Source organism: Sinocyclocheilus anshuiensis, unplaced genomic scaffold (assembly GCF_001515605.1).
Source record: "Sinocyclocheilus anshuiensis isolate Anshui unplaced genomic scaffold, SAMN03320099.WGS_v1.1 scaffold161, whole genome shotgun sequence".
Classification (NCBI taxonomy): domain Eukaryota; kingdom Metazoa; phylum Chordata; class Actinopteri; order Cypriniformes; family Cyprinidae; genus Sinocyclocheilus; species Sinocyclocheilus anshuiensis.
The window spans coordinates 372,211-396,519 of NW_015539832.1; the positions used below are offsets into that span (position 1 = coordinate 372,211).

The 24,309-nt window shown below is 37.3% G+C and overlaps 1 protein-coding gene across 4 annotated transcripts in view; it reads left to right on the forward strand.

Moving 5' to 3' along the window:
* Nucleotides 1-24,309, forward strand: part of aqr (aquarius intron-binding spliceosomal factor) — a 75,247-nt gene that overhangs the window by 13,615 nt on the left and 37,323 nt on the right. For 3 of the 4 annotated variants that reach the window (XM_016480456.1, XM_016480457.1, XM_016480459.1), the window contains exons 10-25: nt 1,100-1,164; nt 1,925-2,041; nt 3,171-3,284; nt 4,374-4,477; nt 5,354-5,456; nt 7,978-8,098; nt 9,737-9,878; nt 10,297-10,475; nt 13,768-13,935; nt 14,569-14,738; nt 15,973-16,214; nt 16,701-16,844; nt 17,007-17,076; nt 17,475-17,585; nt 17,776-17,885; nt 23,925-24,060. In XM_016480456.1, the coding sequence (XP_016335942.1) occupies nt 1,100-1,164; nt 1,925-2,041; nt 3,171-3,284; nt 4,374-4,477; nt 5,354-5,456; nt 7,978-8,098; nt 9,737-9,878; nt 10,297-10,475; nt 13,768-13,935; nt 14,569-14,738; nt 15,973-16,214; nt 16,701-16,844; nt 17,007-17,076; nt 17,475-17,585; nt 17,776-17,885; nt 23,925-24,060 (2,096 nt within the window). The remainder of the gene's footprint in view (nt 1-1,099; nt 1,165-1,924; nt 2,042-3,170; nt 3,285-4,373; nt 4,478-5,353; nt 5,457-7,977; nt 8,099-9,736; nt 9,879-10,296; nt 10,476-13,767; nt 13,936-14,568; nt 14,739-15,972; nt 16,215-16,700; nt 16,845-17,006; nt 17,077-17,474; nt 17,586-17,775; nt 17,886-23,924; nt 24,061-24,309) is intronic. The other variant, XM_016480460.1, reaches the window with a different exon arrangement.

Sequence of the window (24,309 nt, forward strand, 5' to 3'; positions counted from 1 at the left end):
AGTCTGGCGAGTAAACTAAAAAATGTACTAGCCAATGGCGATTCAATTGCCAAGGTGTTCGTAGAGGGCTGCAGGGGCAGCGCGAACGCAGATTTGAATGTTCTGGTATGATTTTTTTCAAAGGTTTAATAGACATGGGCGAATCGTTATCATTTAGAAATTAGATCACATGGGTGTTTGAATCAAGATCGTGATCTTTTAACGATTATTCATGCAGCTCTAGTGCAGATACTGATATTTATATGATGAAATTCTGATGCTTGTAATGTAAATCAATGATCTTAATAACAGTACAGCAGATACTTACATAAAATGATATAAATATCAGTTGTCACTTGTCAGTCACTCTATATCTGCAATATTTTAGTAAGTTGAGATTTAAATGATCAAACATATAATGCACTGCAATCCAATGATGATTGAGAGATGAGCAAATAAACGTTCCTCAAAAGATCAGATTTCAGACTCACTAATTTTTCTAAAAAATGATTGATGGAGAATCAAGTAAAGCCGAGCTGCTTCAGACCAGTAGGTGTTCATCTGGAAATACTACTAACAATATCAAAGTTATTCTTACATTTACTTGATAAAAATAAGTAAGAATTTGACCGCAAAAAGTCACATGAAGCAGCAGCTGAAGGTGATGTTTGGACAATTACACTAAAAGACATTGCCTACATTTGTGCTACAAGTTAAGATGTGGCTGATTTCTGTTACCCATAAGGCCTCAGTCTTCCTGCCACCCCTCAGGCAGTGATTTATTTTTGCTTTGAGAATCTCTCAGTGTTTTCACCATCCTGTGACGTGACCCAGCTTCAGAGCAGCTGATGCTCGCCCGCTGGCGCCTCTCACCGCTCCGCTAACGCAAGCCGACGTGCCCTCCTCCCACATCCACCTGTTTGGGCCGGAGATGGTGTGGCACGCAAGAGGCCAGCGCATCCCGTTTATGAGACCATCATAATACTGTCACTCTCTTCACTGCTTTTCCCTCCGAACCCAGATCCACCGTCCACCCCAGAATGCAGAGTCTGTCTGTCTGTGTGAAATGAGATGTGTCATCACTGATTTAATGTGTGTTTTGTGGTTCATGTTGCTCTAGGCACCGTCTCCATGGAGAAGGTTCACTACTGTGAGAGATTCATTGAGTTCATGATTGACCTGGAGGTGAGTTGGCATTCCAGCATTTGTTCTGATGCTGCTTTCGGTTTTTCTCATTATGATAAAGTCAGCATGAAATGAAAATTCTAAATGCATGTTATAGATCTTACTGTGAACAATTAATCTGTGCATTTGTTTCCTTTCTAAACATTTTTGACGTTGTAATGTTTTTTTTTTCATTGTTTTAGTTGTTGCATTTTTGAGCGATAAGTGAAGGCAACATTGCATGGCAACATTTTTTTAAAATCTTTTTCTGACACAAAGAGAGAGAAAAAAGTGTTTATAATAATATGTGTATGTTTGTGGAGGTAGTTATATATATGTACATGAAATATAGTGGTGGCCAAAATAAGCAAAAGATAGAAATAACTGACTTAAAACCATTTTTTAGCTGGTGAAAATCCACGGTAGATAGAACTAGTGTTCTAATCATTTTGGCCACCAGTGTACATACGTAAAAAAAAAAATAAAAAAAGTCACAAATTAACATTACATTAGCATTAGACTTCAGTCTGGTGGCGTATACAGGACTTCATCCTCTCAAACCCCACTCCTTATGTTCATCTGCCTCCACTTTTGAGTGACACACCCACATCTTAACATCCAATCAACAGCCGATGCATAGAAATAAGCCCCGCCTCACATTTTTACTTTTCTGATAATCCATTACACTCGGATGTGCATCAGAATACAGAAGAAAAGATCTGTCGCTTTGTCCATTGCATCGCGACTTGAACATATTTCTAACCTTGCCCGTCTTTGCCAGGCTCTCCTCCCGACTCGCCGCTGGTTCAACACAGTGTTGGATGACGCTCATCTGGTGGTCAACTGCCAGCTGTCTCACCTCACAGACAGGGAGAAAGAGGGTCACCTCTTCTGCCAGGTACAGCACTGAACACGCGCTTCCTCTTTTTGTTCCTCTGTAGTTAGTCGCTTGGTCAAATTGTTGCATCCCTGCAAACAAGCACAGCAAACCTGGATTTTTATAGTTTTTAAATGGCAAACACAATTTTTTTTGCATAAAAATCAGTAAATTTTTCCCCAAATTGTACAGCCTTTTCAACCACTGCTGCTAATTAGGATTTTTAAATTATTAATTAAACTCGGGGCTTAAAGTTCTCTGGCACAGTGCCGGATCTCCGGCGTGCAGCGTTTGGCTGCGGAAAAAAATAATCCTACATTAAGTCTATGTATAATGTATTATATATTATGTATATGACTTAGTCATATACACCTAGGATTACTTGAGGGTGAGTAATTTATGGGCTAATTTTCATTTTTAGGTGAACTAACCCTTTAATACATAAAATGTAGTTATGTATTTTAACAGTTTTGTTCGATAAAACCATGCAATTACTTGGTTTTTTATTTTATTTGAGACTATTATTATTGCCTCATTGTTAGTTTATATATAAATAGTCATACTAAAGCCTGGTTTTCACTTAGGTCTATTTGTTACTAAAAAATATCAGATTACTCAATTGTCAAAATAATCAGTAGATTACTTGATTAACAAAATAATCATTAGTTACAGCCCTAGATTAGTTAAAATATTTCAAAATACAACTGCATTGTTTTATTTTTTGTAATTAAAAGACAAATATTTTGTCATTGAAAATTTCTTAAAAATTCTATTAAGATATTGTCTCATTCTAGTGAACCAAGTATCTGTATTTTGTCTCATCTCGGGAGCTAAGTGTAGTCACACCCCTAGTATCGATAAGCAGTCATATAATTTTCAAAGTGTATAGCTTTCATTCTTCAGGTCAACCATATATTCATGAGAGAAAAAAAAATCAGTTTGAATAAGGAAAGCAATAACTTTGCCGTAGTATATTACAATAGCGCCTTTCTGCAAATGTAGGGATGTGTTACGAATTAGTACAACAAAAACCATGACAGCAAGCCTAAGCACAAGCATAAATATACACAGGGTACGGAGACTATTAGACGTAGAGAGACTGAACTGTAGTAATCATTGTTTTTTTTGTTGTTGTTGTTACTGTGTTCAGCTCCTGGACATGTTGAAGTTCTACACTGGCTTTGAGATCAGTGATCAGACAGGAAATGCGCTCACACAGAAAGAGATGACCACACTTCACTACGACAGAATCACCTCTCTACAGGTAACCCACCTCACACACACCCTCATCAGTCTGTCAGGGGTCCCACACCCATTTGAGGGATTTTAAAAATTGAGAATTTTCAAGAAGAAATGATCTTGAAAAATCAAAGGGAAATTATGCCATTTTGTTGCACAAACACATTTGTCAGCAGCTCTTCTGCGTTCATTTGTTTGACAACCACTGACCTGTTTCACAGATTGTGATGCATTTCCACAATAATTAATGCGTTTTTATAGGTTCATAAAAATACAGTGTACATTTAGAACACTATACTTTGTGTAATGTTCACCCTCATCAGTCTGTCAGGGGTCCCAGACCCATTTGAGGGATTTTAAAAATTGAGAATTTTCAAGAAGAAATGATCTTGAAAAATCAAGGGGAAATTATGCCATTTTGTTGCACAAACACATTTGTCAGCAGCTCTTCTGCGTTCATTTGTTTGACAACCACTGACCTGTTTCACAGATTGTGATGCATTTCCACAATAATTAATGCGTTTTTATAGGTTCATAAAAATACAGTGTACATTTAGAACACTATACTTTGTGTAATGTTAATCTGGCAAAAAACAAACTATCAGTTATATTTAAATGTATTTATTTATTGCAGTTTTAAAAACAGTCTATACCAATCACTGAGTGCATCAAGCAAAGTGGTTTTGTCATTTCAGTGCCATTTTAAGAATAAAGGGTAATGAAAGTTTGGGAAAGAAAATGAGGATTTAAGTGATGGAAAAGCCATAGAAATTATTTGGTTAAAAAGAGTGGGAGCCCTGAATTGTACTCTATTATATTGTGCACTGTATTTGACCTATAAATAACTAGTAGTATCACTAGTATGTATTAATATGCAGTATGCTCCGTTATCTAGATTAATATTTTAAAAGCATAGAACCCACAAGTGGTCTGATGTTATGTGCAACACTCAGGTTCAGTAAGGGAAAAAGTTGGTTCCTAATCACCTTTGATGTATCAGTAGCCACCTGAGTCTGTTCTGTAATAGTCATGTGGTCTGTGATGATTCATTGCTCTATGATTATTAAATCTGTCAGATGTTTCAGAAGTTCTCTGACTGGTGTTTGTTTTTCAGAGAGCAGCGTTTGCTCATTTCCCTGAGCTCAATGATTTTGCCCTGTCTAATGTGGCCGCAGTGGACACGCGAGAGTCCCTCACCAAACACTTTGGCCATCTCAGGTAAGTGACGGCAGTTAAATGTGATCTCTTTATAGAGAGAGAGAGTGAGATACAGCCCATTAGATTAATGGCTCCTGCCAGAGCTTGATGATAAAGTCCCTTAACTGCAGACGGGGTTCACACAATCAGGGTTTTCCCACAACTAATGATTATTTTAATAATCGATTAATCTGTCAATTATATCTTCAATTAATTGCTAAACACGATACAAAAATTAATTATTGTAAAAAAAAATATATAATTTAAATCTGTTATTTCTAAAAATTAAAAAAAAAAAAAATCCTTATTCCATATCCTGCCCAATGTTGTCTTCCTGACAACATGTTTAAAGAAGAATTGTTTGTATTCAGAATGAGCCTTTACACAAAATGGATGACATGAATTTTATTATAAAATTCAAACAATAAATGTGGTTTTAGTGCTCTTTAATGGGGTGTGACAGATCGCTGTAGCATCTCAAGAGGCACATGAACCGATATCTCTTCCTCTTCATTACTAGTTAAAGCACAAAATAAACATGAATGAACATCAGAAGGTATTTTGTATGTTGAAAGAAACAGTACAGCTTGCTGAAATGCATCATGTCTCGTAATCATCATTTTATGATACATATCATAATATTCTTATGTCATGCTTTTCTGATTGGCATTTTTTATCCGAATATTTCATTAACCAAGATACTGAGAACATTACAAATCAAGAAATTAGTGGCTAATAGTTTGGACTTTTAAATTGTGAAATGAAACTTTTTTCAAGTTGTATATGATAATTATGACAAATGTTAGATAAATTACATTACATGTGCAAAATAATTTGGCTCTGTGCGCTTTTGTTCATTTGTGACTCCGTTTTGTCTGTTCTTCTTTCTGCTTGTAGTCCCAACACCCTCCACCGGGTGTCGGCATACCTGTGTCTCCTCTCTGAGCTTCCTGATGGAGAAGATACATCCTACGATAAAGAATTCCTTCTGGAGCTACTGGTAGGGACATCTTAAAATATTACAAGTATATAAAAGTGTTTACTTTTTTTCTGCTGTACTTTGTTTTGGCGAGTTTCTAAAGCAGCACCAGAATGCATTAAAACAAGCTTGCAAAAAAAAAAAAAAAAAGTTAAGATGTCAGGGGAGTTGAGAGAAATGTAGACCGTAAATATGTTTTGTTCACAAGCTTGCAAAAAAAAAAAAAAAAGTTAAGATGTCAGGGGAGTTGAGAGAAATGTAGACCGTAAATATGTTTTGTTCAGTACTGACAAGTAATAATAACAAAAATAGGCTTATCTAATTTAACAGTAACATATGGCACATTATTGTGATTGTTTAAAGCTTACAACATAGCTTCTCACATTTCTGATTGAGAACATTTATTCACAGTCACACAAACTGCTATTCAAACCTTTTTTTTTTCCAGCACATATGTTTGTCACCAGACATCCAAATGAGCATAGGAAAGTTTTTCGACATGCACGGAGATAATGTCAAAAGACAATGTTCCTGCTTCCCAATAGATAATGCATTCTTGCAAGCATATTTTTTGTTTATATGTTCTCACATGCTATAAAAATGCACTCTGGGGGATATTCTGGGTATTTTAAACATGCATTTATACCATACGTGCATTTTCACCAAAGTTTGTGAAATACAGATTTAGTCCTGCTGAAAAAAAGTTATTACTTTTGTTGTTTTTGACCCATGTAATCTTGTATTCTAACCATAATTTTAGATCCCAGTGAAATTTGACAATTCTAGATTCCAGTTTTGATACCACAGTAAAAACTACTAGCCTAACTACTAATATAAAGTTCAGACATTTTTAAAGGAAAGTGAACAATCAGTAATAAAACAAGAAAAAATAAACACATTGCAAGCAACAGAACACAGTAAACAATGCTTTTAGGTTTTTCAGGTGGGTCTAACAGTAGTAATCAGATACAGACATTTAATAATCAAATGTAAAGTAACACTGTCTTTCACTGTATAAATGAAATGTAGATTAATATAAGTTATTTGTCAAGCGCAGGGAGAGATTTTCTTTTTGTCTTTTGTTGTTTGATTATCATTAATGACACCTGGTAAATTAGGCTGCTGTCACTTTAAGACCTGATGCACTAATACAGTGGTTCCCAACCCTGGTCCTGGAGGCACCCCAACACTGCACATTTTGCATGTCTCCTTTCTCTGACACAACAAATTCGGGTCTTGGAGTCTCTACTAATGAGCTGATGACCTGAATCAGGTGTGTTTGATTAAGGAGACATACAAAACGTGCAGTGTTGGGGTGCCTCCAGGACCAGTGTTGGGAACCATTGCAATATACTGATACACATCAGATTTCTTTCTTGACCAAATCTACGAGGATACTTACCAAGATGGGCATTTTGACACAATTAGTTTGGATTTGTCAGTTCAAGCGCAAAAACACCTGAAAGAGTGTTAGAATTACCGAATGGTGCATAAACTTTCGTCACAATGGTTCAGTCAACTGTCCCAAGTGGCCTTCACGCTGACTCCAGGTCATCAGGCAGTCCTTATTGTCGAACGTGTTTAAAAGGTTTTCTGCTTGCTAAATCCTCAATTTGTAAGTGCTTGAGGCTGGGGCCTGTGAATGGCTTTAATTCTCACTCTTATAGTGTATTTTAACCTCTGCTGCAGATGTTTAAGATGTTTCAGGCCCATCGGTGGTCCTGCTTCAGCGTGTTTTAATTACTCCCTCCAAATCTCATCAAGAACTTGAGCATTTCCTCTTTAATTCTGTCTCTGTGTTGATGGAGCCAGTGTCAGGCGGTCATTTGCATGTTGAACAGCTGAAATCTGGTTATGTGCATGTGCTGCGGCCCACAATGGAGTCAGAGCAGGTCACAGACCAGATAAAACACTTAATTAAGCTTTAACAGGATAAGCTGCCCAAACACTCCTGATTAATTAATTTGATTTTCTCAAAGCTGCGTCCCATGTGAGCCGCCCGACTCGTTTTCTCATTGAAATTGTTTCATGTTTTCTCAGCAGAGTAGTCTCACAGCGTTAGCTAATTTGAATTTGAACAGAAACTTAATAGAAAGGTTTTATAGTCATCAGGAAGTACAGGAAAAGTTTTAAAGGAAAACTTAATTCAGACAATTTATTATGCATGCACTGCGTATAACAATTTCTTTTAAGAAAGTTTTGAGACTGTGGGATTTGCACTGCACAGTTGACTCAAACACAATATTTTGATTTACAGGCAACATTTTAAACAAGGACCAAAATGTGTGCTGGAAAAAATAACTCTGTACATCAAACATCTTGGTACTATATATCACTTTAAAATGCTCATGGGATGTGATTGGCCCTCTTGCGCTGTGATGTATGTAGTCTACATTTGGCCATCTGCTGTGTTTGAAGGGTAAACCGTAATCGCACAGGTTTACCCAGCATGCTTTGTCCAGCATGCAGATGATTCGGTGGTTAATGGAGGAGCTGGCCAAGACGAAATAAACCCCATGAAACCTTTCTCTCTTCTGTTCAGGTGTCCCGCCATGAGAGACGAATCTCCCAGATAGAACAGCTCAACCAGATGCCTCTGTACCCCACTGAGAAGATCATCTGGGACCAGAACATCGTTCCCACTGAGTACTACTCTGGAGAAGGTGGGCATCTTCACATATGAGTTCACCATCTAATCATCATACTATTTTGTCATATACCTTTGCATTAATAAAATTAGAGGAATAGTTCGACAAAAAAAATATGTACTTATCTTTCCTAACTTGTATTACTGTATTTATTCAATGGAACACATAAGGAGAAATTTTGAAGAATGATCAGCTCTTTTCCATACAACAACAGATCATAGTGACCAAGTATTTCAAGTTCCAAAAGATGCATGAAAATAGATGCAGAAAAGAAGCTTTGAAAAATGCCCAAAAAAAACTACCCAGTATCTTTAAAGGGATAGTTCACCCAAAAATGAAAATTCTGTCATTAATTACTCACCCTCATGTCGTTCCTAACATGTAACACCTTCGTTCATCTTCGGAACACAAATTAAGATATTTTTGATGGAATCTGAGAGCTCTCTGACCCTCCATAGACAGCAATGTAATTACCACGATCAACTCACAGAAACGTAGCAAGGACATCGGTAAAATAGTCCATGTGACATCGGGTTCAACCGTAATTTTATATTTCATTTCATAGCTTTTCAATTCATAGCTTCGTAAAATTATGGTTGAACCCCTGTTGAATACTTTTTTTGCCCAAAAGAAAACAATAACATAACTTATTCAACACTTCTTCTCGCCGAGTTACGTCTTCCACCATTTTGGGGAGTACTGCAGAACGTAATCAATGTAATCAGCATTGTTTATGTTCAGTAGACGGCACGCGCATGCTGAACGTAAACAACGCTCATTACGCTGATTACGTTCAGTGGATACTCTCCAAAATGGCAGAAGACGGTAACTCAGGGAGAAGAATTGTTGAATAAATTGTTACCCCTGATGTCACACGGACTGTTTTACTGATCTCCTTGCTACGTTTCTGTGAGTTGATTGCGGTAGTATCCTTGCTGTTTATGGAGGGTCAGAGAGCTCTCCGATTTCATCAAAAATATCTTAATTTGTGTTACGAAGATGAACGAAGGTCTTACGGGTTTGGAACGACATGAGGGTGAGTAATTAATGACAGAATTTCCATTTTTGGGTGAACTAACCCTTTAACGCCAAACTCCACTGATGCCTTGATTGTGTCCGTTTGTGCAAAATTGTAAAAAAGCTGCCTGGAGATTCTTCAAAAAAAAAAATTTTGTTCTACAGGAGTAAAATAATGACTGAATTTTCCTTTAGTTATATCTGACAATAACATTTTAATAGTGATGCATTGAAATTTCAGCAACTGAAAATAATCTGCTGAAAATTGATTTTTGGTTTGAAACAGTTTTGAATGTGTGAAATGTTTGTTTCAACGAAGAATTGGAGTATAAAAATAATTATATAATTAAAAAGTTTACATTAAAAACAGTCTTATGTGCAATTAAAATTTTTATATACAACTGTTTTTATTTTGAGTTGTATTAAATACATAATTAATTATTACACTTTATTTTCGTTTAATGAAAACTTTTAAACAAAACACTGAAAACTAAATTCATTTCAGTGCATCACTACATTTTAAGATGTATGAGTGTAAAAAAAAGTAAACTAAAATTTAGTAAAACAGTCTAATACTCTTTTTTTTTTTTTTTATTGATCTATTTTATTTAATTTTTTTTGTTTGTGAATCTGCAGGTTGCTTAGCTCTCCCCAAGCTGAACCTGCAGTTTCTGACCCTGCATGACTATCTTTTGAGAAACTTCAACCTCTTCCGACTGGAGTCCACTTATGAAATCCGGCAGGATATCGAGGACGTCGTGTTACGGATGAAGCCATGGTTTGTTCTCAGTCTAAAACATTTTTAGCATTTTGAACAAAAAAGTTTGATTTCATACCCAAATTAACCTCTAAAGGCCATTTCCCGTAACTTGGCTCAGGACTATATCAAGGGCTGATTTTCAAGGAGGTGTTTTGGTAGCAAGAATGTAGGAAATGTGTACTTAAATGGACAAAATAGTGAAAGAGGATGAAATAGAATTTTTTTTTTTTTTTTAGAAATAAAACTTTTTTTAATGTCAAGATACTTGATGTGGATACACACAGGATATATTTTCTAACTTAAAAGTACTTGGGATTATAATTTATTGTCAATTTTGAAGCTTGATAACCCCTGTACAGCATTTATGCTTACTGTCAAAGAACGGCGTGAGCATCCTGTTTATGATCTGCTGTGTTTGTGTGGTTGTGTCCCGCAGGCAGTCGGAGTACGGAGGAGTGGTGTTTGGAGGATGGGCTAGAATGGCACAGACCATAGCGTCGTTTTCTATCGTGGAGGTGGCGAAGCCAAACATCGGAGAGAACTGGCCTGCCCGTGTCCGTGCTGACGTCACCATTAACCTCAACATCCGGAATAACATCAAAAACGAGTGGGAGGGTAAAGCTGTCTCTGCAAGCATTAGCAACGCATTTACAACCTATGCACAACACCCTTGAAAGCACCTAGCAATATCATGGTTATTATCATTAATGAAAAACTTAAAGCTGCAGTCCGTACCTTTTTTGGTTAACAATTATATGAAATATAGTTTTTGAGCAAGTACATAACCAGCCAGTGTTCAAAACTATCTCCTTTATCTGATTACAGATAGCCTGGGATTACACAAGTTTTGTATTTTAAAGAGAACCAGTTCGGAGAAAGAATAATTTGCGGTTACACTTTATTTTGATAGTCCACTTTAGACATTCTACTAACTATAAGTAACTTTGTAACTACATGTCAACTAATTCTCATTAATTTGCAACTACACGTCTACTAACTCTCAGAGTATACTGTTAGGGTAGGTTTAGGGTTAGTCGAATAAGTGGACTATCAAAATAAAGTGTAACCTAATTTGCTTTTTGGGTTAAAAGAATTTCTTTATATGAAATTTGAATGGTATGACAATTAGAGATTAGACTGCACAGAAATTGAAATCTACATGCTAATACACACTACATACACATTAACAGTAATAATAATTTGCACGGTTTGATGTGATATGAACTGATTGTTAGATTTAATCACCATTGTAATGTAATTTATTGGTCAGAACAAATGTTTTAGACTTGTTATTTACTCGTTCAGATGACAATATCCAGTGAAAGTTCTTATTTGGGTCATACTTCCAAGATGTAGGCTAGAATTTGTGATTGCGAAGTACAGTGAATATCCACACCGGTGCTGACTGCCACGCATACTCCTCAAAACATTAGATTCATCCGCGCTGGAGCCGCACCGACTCACAACCTACATTAAACCCTTTAAGCCCTGAGGTAGAGGTCTGCGCTGGACTATTTTTTTAGGTTGTACAAAAATAGCCTGTTAGCTATTTTTATTCATCTTGTCAAAATACTAAATTCGTTTGACATTTTTCTGTTAACACAGTAGGAAAAGTGTCGCAGGGAAAAATAAATAAATATGACATCTTTCATTTCAAATTATAGGCTAAGCAAAATATAAACAAAACCGAGTTGAACGTCCTTCAAGGACAGCGCATCCACACTTTGCTCCATCCTTATTCTGCTCGGTCACTCATCGACAACCTGCCTGTCCTGTCTGAGGGCCGTATATTTACCACCGGTACAGCCTGCTCTGAGCATCGTTATGCACATGCTGCGCACAGACCACGCAAATAAAACGCGTGACGTTTAAAGTATGCGTGCAGCATAACCGTCAGAGTGCAGGCTGTACCGGTTGTCAATAAGAATAAAGCGCAGATATGTTCTGAATGGACGTCGGGAACGGGATATTGTTAGACTGCCCGCTCCCGTTCAAATTACACCAGAGTTACTGACTGCTACCGCGTTTTATTTGGGAATTTAATCCCGCGATGCAAAAAATCTGGTCGGTCCCCACGGGAGAGCCGCGGGAATGCAGACCTCTACCCTGAGGGCATTTTTGGCCTCAACTGAAGTTGATGTATTTTGTGAGTGACACAAAAATAATGACTCATAACTCGAACACTGTACCAAGGAGAGTCAAAAGCTTGGTATCGTTTGATAGAAACCTTTCTGTACTTTCAGTAGAAAAAAATGTTTTCATTTGGACATTCTCCTGCTCAGAAATAGCTGATAAAAGTGTTAGAAAAATTTTTGTGCTCAAGAGAAATTTTTCATATCTGTCTTATTTGACATTCAATATCTCAGGACAGAAATCAGGTCTTTTTTTGATGATGTTCCCCAGCATGTTAGCTGTATCTGTTTCAAATTTTGTGGTGATAGCATAAAGTATCCAAAAGTTACAGTATTTTGTAACAAAACGGGCCTTTTTGTTTAGCTCTTGACTCCCTGAAGGAATTTTAAAAATTGTTGTTTTCTGAGTGCCATGCACAAAAATAATGACTCATAACTCCAAGACCGTAGCAAGGTGAGTCAAAAGGTAGGTATCGTTTGATAGAAATCTTTCTATATTTTTAGGGGGAAAAATCTTTGCATTTGAATATTCTCATGTTGCGAAATAGGTGATAAAATGTTAGAAAAATTAGTGTGGTCAAGGGAAATTTTTCATATCATTCTTATTTGACGTTCAATATCTCATGAAAGAAATAAGGTAGGAGAAAAAATATTTTTTGGTGATGCTCCCCAACATGTGTGCTGTATGTGAAGTACATTTTGTGGTGATATTATGAAGTAATCAAAAGTTACAGCATTTGGAACCAAGGTAGCCTTTCTCTTAGCCCTTTACAGTTTTGAAATTGTTGTTTTGAATTTGAAGTAATGCCTCACTCAAGTTTAGTCAAAGCCCCAAACAATTATACGTGTTTTATTCTACTCGATGAGACCTTTCAAATGACATATGACACATGACTAGCTGAGCTTTATGATGTTTCTGACATATTAGAGTACATGGCACATTTTTTTTTCATTAATTATGAAAACATTTTTTTCTATTTATCCACAAATAACTCGCCACTACTTAGGAGTTAATCAAAGTGGCCACGTGCATTGTAAAGGTCAGACTCCAAGCTTTCAAATGACACCTATTTTGTGTTGATGAAGGCAGTTATTTTGGAAAAATATGATTATTATTTTTTTTCTTCGCTAGGGGGCGCCCGCCGGCGGTACACTCTGGTTTAGAGGAACTAGGCAGCACTGGTTAGGAGTCGATCAAAATGGTTGGATGCATTCGAAAAATGAATTTCTAAGCTTTAAAATTATACCTAATTATTAAAAACTCTAAACTTTCAAATGAGATCCATTTTTTGTTGATCAAGGCCGTGGTTAGAAAAATATGATTAGTAATATTTTCGCGGGGGGGGGGGTGGCATCCGGTACACTTCGGTTTAGAGGGACTGCTCAATGCTCGTTAAGAGTTGATCAAAATAATTACATTCATTAAAGGTTTAAAGGGTTAAGAACATAATTCCGCAAATAAATGCAATTGCAGGTTTTAAACAGAGATGGCGACAAAGAGGAAAAACTTACTGACTGCAGCTTTAAGTTAATAGTAACTTAAATATAAAAACATACAGTATATATTTTTATATATATATATTTTTTTTGTATCAGGACTTGAGATTGACTCAGAAAAACTTGTAAAATGTATTGTATTATATTATATTGTTGAATGTTTCATTTGTATCTGACATGTTAATGCCGGTGAAGCTGATAATATCAGTTTAAGAAATGTAAGTACAACAACAGCTTTTCTTCATTCCATCTCTTCACATCTTTGCTCGTTTTTACAGGGCTGCGCAAGCACGACGTTTGCTTTCTGATCACGGTGCGGCCCAACCTGCTCTTCGGCACGCGCTTTGACCGCCGGCAGCCGTTTGTGGATCAGGCCGGGCTTGTGTACGTGAGAGGCTGTGAGGTGCAGGGCATGCTGGATGATAAGGGCCGCGTCATAGAGGAAGGTAAGACTGTTTACGGAGTTCACTGAACCGTATGATGAACAGACAGCGCACAGACTAGACTGTCAGAGATTTCTAAGCACAGGTCATAAGCATAGAGTTTTATGTGGGTTGCCATGCTTTTACAAATGAACAGTAATTATGCTACACATGCAACACATGCACACATCAAAAATATAGCAAAAACAGTAATATTGAGAAATGTTATTACGATTTCAAATAAGTGTTTTCTATGTGAATATATGTTGTATATAAACTGTAATTTATTTCTGTGTTCAAAGCTGTATTTTCAGCATCATTACTCCAGTCTTCAGAGTCACATGATCTTCAGAAATCATTCTAATATGCTGATTTGCTGCTCAAGACACATTTCTGATTATCAGTATTGAAAACTGAATCTCTCTCACACTGACCCTGGATGGTCCTCACTGTTGGACCTTCTGAATGTGGTCTAGTATCACTGGTCATTTCTGGTCCAGTGATTTCAGTGTCAATTCACTTGACAAATTAACCTCAATTTAGACTGAATATTGATTTCCATCATTACATTTATTCGTTTAGCAGAGGCTTTTATCCAGAGCGACTTACAAATGAGAAATCATCTTGTGACTAATTAATGGTTTTATTTGTGCAAAGGTCCTGATCCGAAGCCCAAATTAAAAGGTGACACCAGGACGTTCCGGATATGGCTCGACCCAAACCAGTACCAGCAGGACATGACCAACAGCATCCAGAATGGAGCAGAAGACCCCTACGAGACCTTCAATATCATCATGAGACGCAAACCCAAAGAGAACAACTTCAAGGTCAGACCATTCCCGATATATGCCTGCCAGTAGACTGTTGACTGCAACTAAAAATATATAACTGTTAAAAAATTTATATAAATGAAATAAACAATAGCTGAAATAAAAACTTTTTTATTTAAATTTATAGTTTAAGTGATTGGTTCATAATTTAAATAGTAAAATATGAAAGCCTGTTTGCACCATGGAATAAAACATTTTTTAAAAGGTAATTGTTTATACCTTGTGATTTTGCCTTTTTATTCTCGCAAAAATAACTGAATTGCAAGATAAAAACTCAGAATTCTGACTTTCTCAGAATTCTGAATTTACGCAATTCTGACTCATTATTTCTCAGAATTCCGAGTTCACATCTAGCAATTCTGGGCCCGTATTCACAAAACATTTTATCTTACCACTAAGAGTTCTCCTAAATAACAGTAAAAGTTTTTAGCTAAGAGTTTTCTCTTAAAACCAATTCACAAAGCTGCTGAGACAAACTTTTATTAAGGAATAGAGAGAAATCTTAAGCTAAGAGTAAGGGGGCGGAGTTGACCTCGGTGCTATGGATGATGTCAGCATGCTTATTAACTATGCACACAGTGATTGGCTGATAGTCTCTGTCAGAGATTTATTCATAGAAATAATGTAGAGTGTGATATTATGTTGTCATATTCAAATAAAGGTCATGTTGCCATAAACAAATACATAAACAGCCTTTTAATTGACAGAGTAGAATAATCATGACTGATAGTAAGACATGCAAACGTAAAAGAAAACCAAACTGGACGGAACAGCTGTTACTTCTTACCCAACTGGTTAATGAAAACAAGGATATAATCAAAGAAAAATGTGGAGTTGGGATAACCTCCAAAACCGAAGGCGATACCTTTCTAAAAGCTCATAGGATAGTTTGTGGCTTGGTCTTAGTGACTTAGGAGTCCTCTTCACTACTCCTAACGTTCCACAGATGTAGAAGCTAGTTTTAGTGCTGAAACGCTTTCTGAAATACTCTTAGAGCAATTTCAAAAGACTAAATAGTAGATCGTTTAATAAATAAAACTTTAACATCTGGGAAAAAATTTTTTTTTAAATATTAATAAATACTATGTATTAATGATGCTAAAAAACGCTGGCCAGGAAGCGCCTAATCAGATTGGAAGTAGATATTGCCTTTTAATCAACACAAAAAATAGAGCTTTGGTGATTCGACCATCCACAGTGATCAAAAATGAATTTGTTTTGTTGTGTTCAGGCCGTGTTGGAGACCATTCGTAACCTGATGAACACCGAGTGTGTGGTGCCCGACTGGCTTCACGACATTATTCTGGGTTATGGAGATCCTGGTAGTGCCCATTACTCAAAGATGCCTAACCAGATTCCCTCTCTGGACTTCAACGACACCTTCCTGTCCATCGAGCACCTGAAGTCCTGTTTCCCCAATCACACGGTGAAGGTGACCGAGGAAGATCCCGCTCGACAGGTCCCGCCTTTCAGGTCAGGAATCCTCATTATTGTATAAATGCTGTGTGTCCGTGCTTTACAGTGCAAAATTTAGCTTTGATCCCAGCAATAAAATACATTTTAACATGTATTCAAATAAAAACTGTTATTTTAAAGGTGCAATAGGTGATTGTCTTCAGAAACATTTTTTGTTATGCTGGTTGAAAGTCTCTTCACATCCCGATAGCAGACATTAAGTGGTCTAAATGTATTTATATGTATTTATATATTCTGTGGAAGGCGTAGGACCAAGAATTTTTTTTCCCATTTTCTGAGATCTCCTACTGCACCTTTAAATAGCAAAAATATTTAGCAATATTACTGTTTTTACTTTATTTTGTAATGCAATCCTTGGTGAGCAGAAGAGTTTTCTTTAAACTTTATTTTATTTTTTTTACTTACCAACCCCAAAATTTAAATAGTTGTGTAAGTGGATGATTTGTGATGAAGGATTGAAATTGCGTCTCTTTTCTCTACCAGAATTCGATTCCCTGCACAGAATGCGAAGGGTAAAAAGCGTAAAGCAAATGAGGAGGAGAAGCCAGATGAGGAAGATCTCACGCTGGTGGTGGAGCCTCATGTGATTCCCAACAGGGGCCCGTATCCCTACAACCAGCCCAAACGGTATGTGGAGCTCATGCTCACAGTCACAGGTTCAGGGCCAAACCTTTTAGACAGTCCAAGATCTGTTCTTGGTTCAGCCTATCAGCCAAAGATGCACTCAATATACGTATAAACTTTGCCTGTTATGGAAACACTGACATCCATTTTTGTCCACTTCAACAGAAACACAATCCAGTTTACATCAACCCAGATTGAAGCCATTCGTGCAGGGATGCAACCGGGACTTACTATGGTAAGAAATCTCTTTATTACACCTAACACGGTTTTTATTTATATATATATATACATATATACAGTGGTGGCCAAAATTATTAGAACACTAGTATTTTCACCAGATAACAAATGGTACAAAATCTTTTGCTGTAGTGTGTCGATAGGAAATATCAGTTTGCAATATATATATATATGCAATATATATGCAATATATATGATTATTTTATTTATTTCTAATTTTCCTGTTCTTTGCTTTGCCTCATGACTTATTTTCCTCCCAGCAAATAATGAGAAAGATATTCATCTCACTGCAGTTACTGATATTTCTTTGAGTGCTTTAGCTGGTTTTCAGTCTGTAGTGAAAGTGTCTGTCAGTCTCTCCCTGTGTGTTTATCTTGCTCTTTCTCTTTGCTGTAGGTTGTTGGTCCTCCCGGCACAGGAAAAACAGACGTGGCCGTTCAGATCATCTCCAACCTGTACCACAACTTCCCCGAGCAGAGGACGCTTATCGTCACACACTCGAATCAGGTACACACACAGCACTGTTACGGAAGAAATGCTTCAGTTAGGATCACAAATCACTTCAACTGCTAAATCATGACCATTAAAACAAACTCAACATCTGTGAGTTATTATAGGGACTTAAAAAAATACATCACTGAAACAGTTCTCTACTGTAGGTCTATTTTTTTAATATGTGTGCGTTTGTCTTGTTCAGGCTCTGAACCAGCTGTTTGAGAAGATTATGGCATTAGACATTGATGAGCGTCACCTTCTGCGTCTGGGACATGGAGAAGAAGAACTAGAGACTGAGAAAGATTTTAGCAGGTGCAGCTTTCTCTCTCTCTCTCACACACACACACACACACGCGCGCGCGCACACACACACACATTTAACAGCAGCACACAAGTGGCATGGGCCAAATCAATTCTGATTTGCTATATACTATTGCTATTAATGATTAATTTTTTCTGTCAGTTATTTTTGTTTAGTCAGTTAATCTAACATTTTTTCCCGATAAATCTGTTGATTATTTCTGTATTCATTGATTAATTCTTTGGTTAATTTGTCAGTAAATCATAACCATAGCTATAAATAATTTTTTCCAACAATTTATTCAAACATTTCCTCCATAAAAGTAGTTACCTTACAAATAAAAAGTTACCAACATAAAAAAAACTAATAAATAAAGTGGCAATAATTAAAAGGCATTTATCAGTAATGCAAATGTCCATGAGTCCAACATTCTCATCAGCCCAACAATGGCAAGGGCTGGTTATACTTAGAAGTGCACTATTTATTTAATATTTCTGGTGTGTATCCATTTTTCTCAAGAAAATGTCTCTCTTAAATAGGGGTGGGAATCTTTAGTCACCTGACGATCCGATCCGATTCTGGGAGTCACGATCCGATTCCAGAACGATTCTTGATCTACTTTTTCCCCCCTTATTAATTAATTAGTTTACAGACTTGAGAATCTTAAAATCCTTACATTTACACACGCTTACATAAGTAATTAAGTACTTTTTTAAATAATTACAAATTAAAAAAAAAAAATTTAAACAGTTGTATGTTAAGAATTTTAAACTAATATAACTTCAAAACATACAAGTAGCAAGTAGCAAATAATAAAGAGGAGCATAGAAACATATTACAAACAACAAACAAAGAGTGCTTTCAGTATTCAGTAAGATTATCTGAACGATTTCCATTCAAGAACTGAGTGATTTTTCTTCATCTTTACTGTTGTTTTTTACTATGACGTCATAGACAGCGGGAGATCTATTAAAGTCCCCATGAAATCAAAATTAAAGTTTTTTGGGTGTTAGTATCAGTGTTAGTCTTAAGGTTATCTGTAAGGCAGTGTGCTCCAAAACAGTGACAAAATTCTACACAGAATGCTATTTTTTATCACAATATGGATGAGATTGGCTGGCATACCCTGTCAAATGCGACTTTACGGAGCACAACAGCTCTGAACGGCTCTAGCCCAAGCTGTGATATAAACGAACGCTATTGGCTATTTTAAAAAGGGGCGGGGCTGCTTGATATGTCCCGCCCTGTCTTCCTGTTTCAGATAAATGACGTCAACACAGAGTAACGCTGCGTGTTTCTAAGCATTTCAGGGGACCTTTAAGCTGCATTCACGCATGGTTCTCTTTGGAAATATAAGTAGTAATGTGGTTTGTCCTGTCCGTTTAATCCCTTAAGACATAACTGGCTGTGTTTACATTTATTTTGCATCATAAAACCATTTTGAGACGCAAGTACATTAAACCACTAACACTGAGTCGCACACAGCCGCATGCGCGAGCAGTCTTCACAAACAAAGCGCGCGTCAGCATTTGAAATTGAAAGCAGCTTCTGTTAGTGAGGTTCATATTTTAAATATATAAGTCCACTGCATTCCAAACCACATAAATGATGACTTCGTAGAGCATTTGTACGGAAAATACCGACGAGCGAGACCGCACACTTCAAGTGTAACATCAAACAAAGCACGCATCCTGTGCAATGAAGCCCGCTAATGTCCCTGTAATTCACTTCAACCTTTCCGAACTTTATGGAAAATTATTTTACGGAAGATTCGAGTGGTGTATGTGTGTGAGGAATTGGAAGCCAGCAGAATACAGGTGTTTCTAAAGCAAACTCAGCGTCATCGCGCATCTGGTTGAAAACTAAGCTCAGAATCGATTCTGAAATTCTCAGAATCGTTGGAGAGAGAATCGCGATGGATCGATTTTTTTCTCCCACCCCTACTCTTAAACAATGCTATAATATACAGGAAACACATTTGGTACATTGGTGCAAAATTAAAGGTTAAAATTAACAACAGAAGCCAAACTGTTAGAGTAAATTGCTATACTTCAAATGTAATAATCTCTCAAATGAAACTAATGAAACTGGAACATTTAAATCGCACGTAAGGTAGTTTTCTTTAACAGACTTATTTAATAAATAAATAAAATAAATAACGTATACGCTCCTCAGAATAACTATCAATTATAGTAATGTGTGTGAAAGCTTGTGCTGTTCCTGTCTGTGTGGAGCAGCTGCTGCTCTGATGAATCGTACCGTTTAGCAACTAAACAAATAAACATCCTACACCAGTATTCTGAATCTATAGTGCCAAGAGGTTGAGAGTTTCCATCTGAATTGAATGTAATGAAAGAGATGGGCTAAACACCTCTCTTAATTGCTTGCAGAGAGCAACAAACTTTAATTTGCATGTGCAAAAAAAAACAAAAAACAGTTAATAAACTGATTTAGCCTATTTATTGGTTTATATTCTAATATGTTGTAGATAAGTTTTTCACTTTTATTTTTTTATTTTTTTTACTTTTTGTGTTCTAGTAAATTTTATAATTTTGCTTGTAAGGGTGCGTTCACACTTGTAGTTAGGTTCTCTTGGTTCGTTTGTTCCGGACCCAAAAAAAAAAAAGAAAACAATACATTTGGTCCTGGTCCGCTTAGTGTTCACACTGGCATTTTTGACCGCAAACCTAAAGATACCGAACCTAAAGGTGTAGTGATACGTTCACAATCTGATTGTTCGGGTTGAATGACGTATATTTCATGGCAGAACTTGCCAAACACCCCAAACAGTAGCGGTACATTCACACAGGGCATCGACATCAACGCCTCTCATTTACTTTGAATGGAGTGACGACAAGCATTGCCAAACTGAATTGTGGGTCCGTTGCGTTGCGTCACTGGCGTTGCTTGCTTGCTCAAATTTTCAAGTGCCAACGCAGGTTTCAGCCAATAAGATCACCTTATGCAAATATCCTAGCACAGACGCTAGCCATTCATGTTCATGCAACACCAGAAAAGTAATGTGATTGGCTGTTGTCACTATAAAAGTCGTGTCAACACAAAGCTTCAGACATGCCCTCCATCAAGCGTCGACGCTGGTGCCCCGTGTGAATCTACCGTAGGTGTGTTTGTCTTAAAGCGGCGCTGCGCAGACCAATCAGTGTATGACATCAAAGCACCCATTCATCGATCGGTCTGCTCAGCGCCGCTTTAAGTCAAACACAGCTAATGCTGTCTGCTGGACTAAGCCCGCTCATTGTTGCGTGTACATATGATTTTATTTTTACCACCTGCGAACTCATGGAGAGCTGCATTCCAAACCACATAAATGATGACTTCGTAGAGCATTTGTACGGAAAATACCGACGAGCGAGACCGCACACTTCAAGTGTAACATCAAACAAAGCACGCATCCTGTGCAATGAAGCCCGCTAATGTCCCTGTAATTCACTTCAACCTTTCCGAACTTTATGGAAAATTATTTTACGGAAGATTCGAGTGGTGTATGTGTGTGAGGAATTGGAAGCCAGCAGAATACAGGTGTTTCTAAAGCAAACTCAGCGTCATCGCGCATCTGGTTGAAAACTAAGCTCAGAATCGATTCTGAAATTCTCAGAATCGTTGGAGAGAGAATCGCGATGGATCGATTTTTTTCTCCCACCCCTACTCTTAAACAATGCTATAATATACAGGAAACACATTTGGTACATTGGTGCAAAATTAAAGGTTAAAATTAACAACAGAAGCCAAACTGTTAGAGTAAATTGCTATACTTCAAATGTAATAATCTCTCAAATGAAACTGAGCTGATACGAACATTTAAATCGCACGTAAGGTAGTTTTCTTTAACAGACTTATTTAATAAATAAATAACAGGTTAAGTGTATACGCTCCTCAGAATAACTATCAATTATAGTAATGTGTGTGAAAGCTTGTGCTGTTCCTGTCTGTGTGGAGCAGCTGCTGCTCTGATGAATCGTACCGTTTAGCAACTAAACAAATAAACATCCTACACCAGTATTCTGAATCTATAGTGCCAAGAGGTTGAGAGTTTCCATCTGAATTGAATGTAATGAAAGAGATGGGCTAAACACCTCTCTTAATTGCTTGCAGAGAGCAACAAACTTTAATTTGCATGTGCAAAAAAAAACAAAAAACAGTTAATAAACTGATTTAGCCTATTTATTGGTTTATATTCTAATATGTTGTAGATAAGTTTTTCACTTTTATTTATTTTTTTTTTTTACTTTTTGTGTTCTAGTAAATTTTATAATTTTGCTTGTAAGGGTGCGTTCACACTTGTAGTTAGGTTCTCTTGGTTCGTTTGTTCCGGACCCAAAAAAAAAAAAGAAAACAATACATTTGGTCCTGGTCCGCTTAGTGTTCACACTGGCATTTTTGACCGCAAACCTAAAGATACCGAACCTAAAGGTGTAGTGATACGTTCACAATCTGATTGTTCGGGTTGAATGACGTATATTTCATGGCAGAACTTGCCAAACACCCCAAACAGTAGCGGTACATTCACACAGGGCATCGACATCAACGCCTCTCATTTACTTTGAATGGAGTGACGACAAGCATTGCCAAACTGAATTGTGGGTCCGTTGCGTTGCGTCACTGGCGTTGCTTGCTTGCTCAAATTTTCAAGTGCCAACGCAGGTTTCAGCCAATAAGATCACCTTATGCAAATATCCTAGCACAGACGCTAGCCATTCATGTTCATGCAACACCAGAAAAGTAATGTGATTGGCTGTTGTCACTATAAAAGTCGTGTCAACACAAAGCTTCAGACATGCCCTCCATCAAGCGTCGACGCTGGTGCCCCGTGTGAATCTACCGTAGGTGTGTTTGTCTTAAAGCGGCGCTGCGCAGACCAATCAGTGTATGACATCAAAGCACCCATTCATCGATCGGTCTGCTCAGCGCCGCTTTAAGTCAAACACAGCTAATGCTGTCTGCTGGACTAAGCCCGCTCATTGTTGCGTGTACATATGATTTTATTTTTACCACCTGCGAACTCATGGAGAGCTCATAAAAGGCACTTTACCTCCTCGTCGCTCCGCGTTTGCCCTCTGCTCATTTTATTTTGGATGCACCACTCGTTCCGCGTCGTCAAATCATGTCGCATAGCGTCACATCTTGTCATTACATCCTGTTTTTGGTTCGTTTAGAAGTATTTGGTCTGTTGCGTTCATATTTCATTCAAACCTCACCAGAGTTCATTTTGAAGCGGACTGAGACCCATCTTTTTAGCGGTCTCGGTCCGCTTGTTTGGGATGCACCAGGGTTTGGGTGGCAGCATTCACACTTACTCAAATGAACCGCACTAACAGAGCAATTGCACCAGAGAATCGAACAAAACATGACAAGTGTGAACACACCCTAGATGTCTCCTAGTATCCCTTTATAAAACACATTATTCAATAAGTTTTCTTTTCTAAAATGTTTAATTTTTTTTTCCTAATATGTGACCCTGGACCACAAAACCAGTCATGAGGGTAAATTTTTCAAAATTGAGATTTAAACATCATCTGAAAGCTGAATAAATAATCTTTGTTTGGATCAGACAATATTTGGACAAGATACAACTATTTGAAAATCTGGAATCTGAGGGTGCAAAAAAATCAAACTATTGAGAAAATCGCCTTTAAAGTTGTCCAAATGAAGTTCTTAGCAATGCATATTACTAATCAAAAATTAAGTTTTGATATATTTATGGTAGGAAATGTAGAAAATATCTTCATGGAACATGATCTTTACTTAATGTCCTAATGATTTTTGGCATAAAAGAAAAATCAATAATTTTGACCCATACAATGATTTTTGGCTATTGCTACAAATATACCCCAGCGACTTAAGACTGGTTTTGTGCTCCAGGATCACATATGTTTCTAAATTGCTCCTCAAATTAGGAGCACATGTTTCTTGGAAAAAATGAAGCATCAAGCCCTGATACAGAGTTAGCAAACGGGTTTCTGTCCTGGACAGGATGGTCTTCTCTGAGATGTGGTAGAGTTGAGTATGAACTGTCCTCTGGTCTGTGTCAGGTATGGAAGAGTGAACTATGTTCTGTCTCGCCGTCTGGAGCTCCTGCGGGAGGTGGCGCGTCTGCAGGAGAGTCTAGATGTTCCTGGTGACGTCTCCTACACCTGTGAGACTGCTGGACATTTCTACCTCTACCAGGTACTCAACCACATGCCCGCGTCACTCCCCTCTGAACAGGATCTGCTTCATGCATCTGCTTCTCTTTGACTGTCATTTCTGTACGAAGGAAGATGGTAGCTCAAACATCTGCTTTCAAATTGCTCCTTTAAAAAAAAAAATCTATACCTAGAAAAGTCACGCAACTTTAATTTAAGATCTTAAAGGGTTATTTCACCCAAAAATGAAAATTCGGTCATTAATTACTCACCCTCATGTCGTTCCAAACAC